General features: G+C 48.8%; 1 protein-coding gene across 1 annotated transcript; it reads left to right on the top strand.

The window, feature by feature from the left end:
• Positions 1-3,384: 3,384 nt before the first annotated feature.
• On the top strand, positions 3,385-5,182 carry LOC123108435 (short-chain dehydrogenase TIC 32 B, chloroplastic). Its single transcript, XM_044530224.1, has 4 exons — positions 3,385-4,144; positions 4,260-4,341; positions 4,436-4,570; positions 4,790-5,182. The coding sequence occupies exons 1-4, from the start codon at positions 3,549-3,551 to the stop codon at positions 4,976-4,978; spliced, it is 1,002 nt and encodes a 333-aa protein (XP_044386159.1). The 5' UTR covers positions 3,385-3,548; the 3' UTR covers positions 4,979-5,182.
• The last annotated feature ends 3,996 nt before the right edge of the window (positions 5,183-9,178 follow it).

The following is a 9,178-nucleotide window of genomic DNA, read 5'->3' as shown; positions in this document are numbered from 1 at the left end:
GCCGGCCACGGGGGGGACAAGGGCGTGCGTCGAGGCCGTCCGCGCGCGTCCGTTTCACCCTAAACCGAGCGCAAGTTTGGGCCGAGGATGGGTCGAAAGCGGACGGAATCCGGACATTTGTCCATTTGCGCCCGCGCACTGGGCCGTCTTGTTTGTCTGTTTTATTCCAAACGAACGGGGGCGGACAGGATAGGGTCGCGCGGTGGAGTTGGCGTTAAAGTAGCTTAGCCCTAGCCAGGCATAGCTCTCCGCGATTCGTATGCACCAAGGTCAACCGCCCTGTACTCCCGTACTCGGATGGATACGCACGCTGCTCTAGTGTGGATGGATCTCCTTGGCGGAACGCACGTAAATCTGCCTGCGGCTCGCTGCATGCTGCCGCGCTGTTGGGATCGACCGAGACAGGCGTCGCAGCAGGTCGCACCCCCTGCTCGCGATTCATGGTGGCTGGTGTAGGGAGTGCGGCCGCTCTGCTCCTCGGCTCGTGCCATCCCCTGCTCGGCTACGTTCGATCAGGTGCCCAGATTTCGGGAGGAGCGCGTGCCCATGCATGCGCCTGTGGCGCTCGTGTGCTGGATGAGACGAGACGCCGGCACGCACGGGGGCACACAGGCAGCCTAGGAGTACTGCATAACGTACGTAGGCGTACTTGACATGCACGGTCTCCATCAATGGCCGAGCCAAGCACTCGCACCAGTCGTGCGTAGTGGGAGAGTACATTGTGTCCCCAGAACTATGCGCGCGTGTCATGGACAAAGGTGGCCGTCCGGTCTCGATCCATCACGTCGGTCGCAAAGTGCAGCAGATGCTCTTCGAGACTCCTGGCTAAACTAGAGAATTAGACATAGAGCCAGCACGGCCTGCCTCTGCGTATGCTTGAGATCTGATCTGATCTGATCTGATCGAAGTCGAAGCTCCCAACTTGCATGCTCAAACAGAGAAACAAGAGGATCCGACGATCAAACATGCATGCTCTGTAGTACCTGCGCACCTACTCACTGTTTACCTGTCCACTCTAGATCTTCTAGCCCATCCTTTTCTGCAGTTAAAACTCCTCGTACATCGCGACGAAATTGATGTTTCTTTACCCGCAAAAAAAAGAATTTGATGTTTACGTATTAAATCTACATGCAAGCCGTGTTTAAATAGAAGACATGTAAAATTTTGAACTTGCGTTTTTGTAGGCAAAGATCATCTTTGTTTGGGCCGTAACTACAAATACTCCCTCCTTCCATCTATATAAGGCCTAATGCGTTTTTCGAGGCTAACTTTGACCAAATGTTAGATTAATAATATATGACATGCAACTTACACAAAGCACACCATCAAATTCGTATGTGAAAGGAACTTTCAGTGATATAATTTTTACATTATGCATGTCATGTACTATTAATATTATCAATAGTCAAAGGCGGTCTTGAAAAACGCATTAGGCCCTATATAGATGGAAGGAGGGAGTACTCAGATTATAGACCATTTTTGTCAATTAAAAGCGCGTGGTATTCTTTTCTCCCGTTGCAACGCACGGGCCCTTTTACTAGTTGCACTAAAGTCAGTACAAAGTTGAGACACTTATTTTAAGACGGTGGGAGTATAATTTATACTTTTAAGTGTGCCATTCGGTCTTAAACTCAATATCTCTTGGTTCTAATAGGACATGTGAAAAATGCATTTATAGTTCATCACTCTTATTTGGAAAATGCTAGGTTGGTATCTTAAACTTGTATTGGGAACCCGTTTTTGTTGGTGTAGACAACACCAAGGTGTTGGAGAGACACAAGTGTGTGAAGCTACCTACACCAAATATATTTCTTAAAGCACATAATAGGACATGAGGATTTGGAGGTCTCATGCCTCACTGCATCTCACAGGAAATTGAAAAAAAAACTAGAATCTTATAGTTGCGCCAAACAAGAAAAGCAAAATAAAATAAAATCCATAAAGACTTACTACAAAGCATGGTATTTTAAACAATCAAAGTACAGTACTACACTACTGAAAACAAAAGTCGTGAAACTTCGATATTAATGAAATCGTGATGGATGTCTTGCTATCGATGAGAACATCACCTCACACAGAAAGAGAAATTTGTTTTTTAGATCGACAAACCAAATAATAAGATCTATGTAAAGAGATAATAACAAGTAGAATTCTTCAAAATTTCTATACAAAATTCCAGCAAAATATGGTTTTGTAGTTATTTTTTAACCAAAGAGGCAACAATAGAAAAAACAATGCATGTAAACATTATGGTACATTCTGGTTTTCGTGACCGTGGAACCAACCGTGTCTTTTGCAGAATTAAGATCGTCATGTGTTTTTTCTTCTTCTTTTAGAATTAAGAGCATCTCTGGCCAAACTCTCAGATTGGCATATTTTGTGGAGTTAAAACCTAACGAAGCCTCAAACCTATAACTCCTCAAAAATTGAGGAATTAACTGTTGAAAGATTTCTCTTTCCCTCAAAGTGAGAGAGCCAAGCGAAAGTGCTATTCCAATCCCGTGTTCATGTGCTCGGGTGAATAGTAAAATTACAAAAAAGTTTTTTTGTGTGTGTGAAACATTGACAAATGTTTTGATAGATTGCAAAATTTCATCACCAGATAACATCAATGAAGACGTGGCAAAACAAATCGATGCTCCAAAATGAGTTTGAAATTAATATTTTGCAGCATCCATTCTGTTTTTTGGCCACATTTTCCACGGATGCCATCTGGATCTGGTGATGAAATTTTGCAAGCCATCAAAACATTTGTTAATGTTTCACACAAAATTTCACATTTTTTTTAATTTTACTGTTTGTTATCTCGGGATCAGAATAGCCGTGTCCAACGCCATACATAATATGCATAAGCCGAGACCCACCGACCAATTTTTTGAGAAGTTAAATTCAAGAACAAATTTGAGAAGTTAAGATTCAAGAACAAATAGTCAGCTATAAGCCGAGACCCACCGACCACACAGACCCAACGACAAGTGAGGTGGTGCTATGCAATGCACGACCGGTCGATGTGCCTGCGCCCTTATCCACTCTCCGCCATTACGACTGGACATCCTGGCTTGGTTGGTTTGTCCCGGCACCGGCAGGATGCAGGTCTGCTACCGACCTCTGCCGTCAACTCAATTGAAATTCGACAGCAATAATGCCACGAACGGCAGCGAGGCCAACGATGCCTGCTGTCGCGGCTAGCTGGGCGGCGCCGATCGGCCGCGATGGCAGTCGCCGGCCACGCGCGCACGGACGTTGGCTAGTTTTTCCGTCCTCCCGACCGAGGTGGGTCGCTCCTTGATTCGCACGGTCAATGCGCCCCGTCGTCCCCTTGCCTTTCCGCAGTGTACTTCCCGTAGTGGTAGATTATTTTTTCGATCGCCCCGGTCCTGTCCCGGCGCGGGCGAGGTCCCCGAGCTTTGTATAAATGCGGGCGGGCGCCATAACTTCCTCAGCTCCTCCCCATCGCCTAGCTCTCCTCTCTGGCAAGCTAGCGAGCTAGCCCCGCGGGCGTGCCGAGCGTCCATCAAGACGATAGACCTGCGGTGCGGAGGCCGACGATGCTGCAGGCGGCCAGGTACCTGCTGGGCTCCCCGGGCGCCAGCGGGTTCGGCTCCAAGTCCACCGCCGAGGAGGTCACGGCCGCCTGCCCGGACCTCGCCTCGCTCACCGCCATCATCACCGGCGCCACGTCGGGGATCGGGGCGGAGACGGCGCGGGTTCTGGCCAAGCGCGGGGCGAGGGTCGTCATCCCGGCGCGGAGCGTCAAGGCCGCCGAGGACATGCGCGCGCGCATCCTTGGCGAGTGCCCGGGCGCCGACGTCCTCGTGCTGCACCTCGACCTCAGCTCGCTCGCCTCCGTCCGCGCCTTCGCCCGCCGCTTCCTCTCCCTCGGCCTGCCCGTCCACCTCCTCATCAACAACGCCGGCAAGTTCTCGCACGGCCAGCTCGCGCTGTCCGAGGACGGCGTCGAGATGACCTTCGCCACCAACTACCTCGGCCATTTCCTGCTGACGAAGCTCTTGCTGGGAAAGATGGCGGAGACTGCGGCGGCCACGGGGGTGCAGGGCCGCATCGTGAACGTGTCGTCCAGCGTGCACGGCTGGTTCTCCGGCGACTGGGCCGACTACCTCCAGCTCGTCACCCGCCGCAAGATGTAAGCATCGCATCTTTCATCAGTCCTTCACCTAACGCTGATTGTTTGGCCATTGTTTAGCCGCCGCCGCTAGTAATTAACATTGGCATGTGCATGTGCACGTACGTGCGTCCAGACCCTACGACGCAACGCAGGCCTACGCGATGTCGAAGCTCGCCAATGTGCTGCACACCAAGGAGCTCGCCGCCCGCCTCCAGGTCCGTTGCTTTCCTCTCCTTTTGCCATTTCAACTCGACTAACTGTCCTTCAGAGGTTAATTTTGTCTTCCGTTTGGGCCTTGTGGTTTTTCAGGAGATGGGCGCGGACGTGACGGTGAACTGCGTGCACCCGGGCATCGTGAGGACGCGCCTCAACCGCGACCGAGAGGGCCTCATCACAGATCTCGTCTTCGTGCTGCTGTCCAAGCTGCTCAAGACCATCCCACAGGTGATTAATCTACGGTGCCGCCCACCACACATCCCCTCTAATTAAACCCGGCCCTTGCTAGCTCCATGTGTCGGGCAGGCCCCGAGCCATGCATACATCTCTGTTCTGCGCCCAGCCCCGCCTGCCGGCGCCGCGCCGGAGGGCAAGGCTTTGCCTGCTATTTCAGAGTTCATGCGCCGCTCGCTTCTCCTTGCTGACGCCCTCTCTTCTCGCGTGCAGGCTGCGGCGACCACGTGCTACGCGGCGGTGCACCCGAGGCTGGCCGGTGTGTCCGGCCGCTACCTCGCCGACTGCAACGAGGCGCTGCCGTCGCCGGCCGCGGCAAGCCGCGGCGAGGCCGCGCGGCTCTGGCAGGCGTCGGAGGACATGATCAGTGCCTCAAGCAGTCAACCGGACTGGAACTTCTGAGTATCCGACTGCTCTAGTTTGTGTCCAACAACCGTATAAACATATTCCTCGCTTGGTAGATGTAACATGCATATATACATATTTTAGTAGTAGCAGTGTCCAATGAGTGATCGTGTTTCTGTAAGAAAGAGCTGAACTATGAGATCCATGTGTATTATACTACCATATACGAGTACTAGTAGACTAGAGGTCGATTGACTTGGTGGTCGGTGACATGCACGCATGTAGTACTAGTAGTACTTCTGTATTTTGTCAGTGAGATTCCGATGTGCATATACATGTCCTGTAGTAGCCTGCGCCGTTGGTGTCAGGGAAGTGAGAGATGCCACAGTGCCGCACGCACGCACGCTCTGGAAGTACTACGTACTACGAGATGGCCATGGTGCTGTGCGCGCGTGCATGGGCGAACAGAAGGCCCGAATTGTCTCGTTCGATTGGACTCGTCGACCGGGCGTTCCATATGAGCCCGATGCTTTGGACAAGGGAGGGGCTCCGCTCGTACGCATTGACGGCCGCATGATTGCGCCCGTGGCCTTTCTCCCTTGGGGTTGGACGTTTCCAAAACAAGGGGTGAGTTTTAGGGCATTTTGCATACTTTGTGCTGATTGGGTCTATTAGATCTAATGCAGACTAAAAATCAACATCTACATATAGTTTGGTTGTCTGTATTAGGCTTCGTGCGTGAGTAGAGCAATTAGTTAGCACGCTGTTTGGTTGCCTGTGTCACTGTTGTCAGACAAAAACACATTGTTTGGTTGCAAACGACTATTGATGTGATCATCACTTCTCACTAGTGGTGATCTTTTCACACAGTGAACATTGTCTTCTTCTAACAAGAAAACAAATGGCAGTTTATCCTACCTACTAGCAAAGGACAGTACAAGTTATTAAGAGCCAATATGATTGAATAGGAAAAAGGTCAACGATACTAACTAGGTGAAAGTTCATCCTCTTCCTCTTCTTATACCGCTGTTGTGTTGCTTCATCATCTTCTTCCACTTCTTCAGATCATTATCTGACCTCTGTTACCCCACATTGTCTGAGCCCACTCCATCTTTTTGTTCTTCCATGCTTCGTTGTTAAATGCCTCCACACCATGGCCGGAGTTGATCACCTCATCATGAGTCACATCTTTTTCCTCCGGCACAAGTTTATCAGTTCCCCATTGCAAGATCCGGTTATGAATGATGCAACACACAAGAAAAAGCTTGACCTGGGTAGGATAAGGGTGGAATGGCTTCTGATCCAGCACCTTAAACCTACTCTTCAGAATTCCAAATGCCCTCTCAACCGATGCTCTAAGGCTGAAGTGTCTAAGATTGAATTGTTCCTAAGGAGTCCCGGGATAGTTCCTACCAGAGAACTCGTTTAGATGATACATGGTTTTCTTGAAGGGTGGAAGAACACATGGCCGATATTCATAGCCAGCATCTCCTAGGTAGAACTTGCCATCGTGGATGTTGATGCCATCATGACAACTCATGCTGACACTGAGAATGTTAGCATCATGTGTTGATCCTTACCAGTCAGCCAATACATATGTGAACTTTAGATCGAAGTCAACGACAACAAGCATACTCTGGCATGTGTAGTGCTTCCTCCTACTATATGATGCAGCTTGTGACCTCAACACTCTGGTAGTGACATGAGTACCATCTATTGCCCAAATGCATTCCTAGAATGGCATCACACGATGGTGATATGGCTACAACAGAACAATAACAGCATATCAAGCCATGAACTACATACTGTGAGTGCTCACCTTGAAGTATGGATACACTTGCTTGACGTATGTGGAGATTGTCTCCATTGATTTCCTGAAGGTGTTGTGTACAACAGTGAACCTCTGGTTATAACCAATACCATGGAGGAACATAGCTACTTGCTCTTCCACAACGGTGAATATGCTATCTTCTAGCAGCCCCCCCCCCCCCCCCCCCCCCCCCGCGGCTCCTGAACATCTTCACAAGCCTGACAAATGGTGCTCTTTTCATTCGAAGCATCCACAGAGCCTCTGTGTCGTAGTTGTAGATGTAGTTCAGATTCGCTATCCTCTCCCGATCCCAGATTAACATCGGACCATACCGGATGGGAGGTTTGTTATTCTGACAAACAACTCTCTTATGGACCAACAAAATCCGGGCCCGAACCATAGCTATCAGCGTTGCTGCCTAAACTAGAAGATTTGTCCGTATATCCACAACCTAAGCGACATCCATGATGTGGTTAGCAATGGTGGAATCGACCCAAAATATGCTCCTACCGAAGAACCTAACAGAGGAGGGGGAGGTGGGGTAGCTTACCAACTTTGGGATACGGGGAGACATGTCCGAGACGAGGATGGCCTGATGGAGTCGAAGAAGAAGGGGAGAAGCAGCTGCCATTGCCGAGAAGTGCTGTTGCCACCACCACTGTCGTAGCCGTAGATTTGAGTCGTCGCCGCCGCCGGTGCCAATTACAGAGGAGGGCTTGTCCTAGAGCCACGAGTGACCGAATAAAAAGGGTGGTGAGGGTATATTTTGCGCCATCCCGTTTGTTTTTTGTGTCAAATTTTGGTCATAGATTTAACTAACAAAATTTTAATTTTAATGTATGTCACCAAAAATAATACTATTGGATTGATATTTGAACATAGTTTTTGATTATATTATTTTTGCTATATATAACATATATTTTACTAGTGAAATTTATGATCAAAACACGATCCTAAATATGAGAGGGGCTAATAAATTAGGATGAAGGTAGTGGATCATACAAAACAGTTCCAAAAACATATTAGACATGCTCCCATCATGCGAGGGCTGCTCTCCTGTCTCCTCGTGGTCGTGGCACCTGCATTGTAGACGTCAGAGGTGGCCGTCAAATTTCGGTAGGCACCTTGTACGTACCACCACTCAAAACTTGAGAATATAAGTGGTGTGTCATGCATGCATTTCATGTCGCGTGGCAAACCACTTGTCTCTGAGCCGACGCAGTGCATGATTTGCGGCGACGGTGAAGTGGGTTGGTCAGGTCAGCGATGAGGCTGGGCCTTGAATCGCACATTCGTGACCGATCCGGCGGTTTCAGTGGCTGTCATCAGACGGCCTTTGATTTGCTCAGAAAAAAAGCAGAGGCCACGAGGAACTGATCCAGCACCGAACTCTCTTGGTCAAGGGCCAGAAAGATGTGTGACATGCACACCTAAACATCCACACCGAACTCTCTCTCTCTCTCTCTCTCGTCGGTGAGTGAGTGACTGACAGCAATCACAGCACCACTCACTGATCCAGCAATTGGTTTCATACATTTTCGAACGAGGGACTCAATTTCAGGTTTGTTTACACTCAACTCTTTTCATTATTTTTCATGTTTGTGAGTGGATGATACGTCTCCGTCGTATCTACTTTTTCAAACACTTTTGTCCTTGTTTTTGACTCTAACTTGCATGATTTGAATGGAACTAACCCGGAGTGACGTTGTTTTCAGCAGAATTATCATGGTGTTATTTATGTGCAGAAACAAAAATTCTTGGAATGACCTGAAACTTCACGGAGCAACTTTTTGGAAAATATAAAAAATACCTGCAAAAGATAAAGGCCAGGGGGCCCACCACCTGTCCACGAGGGTGGGGGGGGGGGCCTGCCCCCCTAGGGCGCGCCCCCTACCTCGTGCCCCCCTGGAGATCCTCGAACTCCAACTCCAACTCTATATATTGTGTTTCGGAGAGAAAAAGCTCAGAAAGAAGAATTCATTGCATTTTATGATACGGAGCCGCCGCCAAGCCCTAAAACCTCTCGGGAGGGCTGATCTGGAGTCCGTTCGGGGCTCCGGAAAGGGGAATCCATCACCATAGTCATCATCAACCATCCTCCATCACCAATTTCATGATGCTCGCCGCCGTGCGTGAGTAATTTCATGATGCAAGTTCTTTTCGATAAGCACGTATGACTATATTCGGAATACATGCCTAAATTATATCAATGAACTGGAGCTAGTTTTGTGTCATCCTATGTTATGACTGTTACATGATGAACCGCATCCGGCATAATTCTCCATTACCGATCCATTGCCTACGAGCTTTCCATATATTGTTCTTCGCTTATTTACTTTTCCATTGTTATTGCTATCATCACTACAAAATACCAAAAACATTACTTTTACTACTATTACCTTTTTGCTACCATTACCACTACTATCATATTACTTTGCTACTAAATA

Source organism: Triticum aestivum, chromosome 5A (genome assembly GCF_018294505.1).
Source record: "Triticum aestivum cultivar Chinese Spring chromosome 5A, IWGSC CS RefSeq v2.1, whole genome shotgun sequence".
Lineage (NCBI taxonomy): Eukaryota > Viridiplantae > Streptophyta > Magnoliopsida > Poales > Poaceae > Triticum > Triticum aestivum.
This window is presented reverse-complemented; position numbering and strand designations above follow the sequence as displayed.

Coding starts and splice junctions, on each gene's coding strand:
- LOC123108435 (XM_044530224.1), top strand. CDS start 3,549: ATGCTGCAGGCGGCCAGGTACCTGCTGGGCTCCCCGGGCGCCAGCGGG. Junction 4,145..4,259: donor CTCGTCACCCGCCGCAAGAT/GTAAGCATCGCA, acceptor ACGTGCGTCCAG/ACCCTACGACGCAACGCAGG. Junction 4,571..4,789: donor TGCTCAAGACCATCCCACAG/GTGATTAATCTA, acceptor TCTCGCGTGCAG/GCTGCGGCGACCACGTGCTA.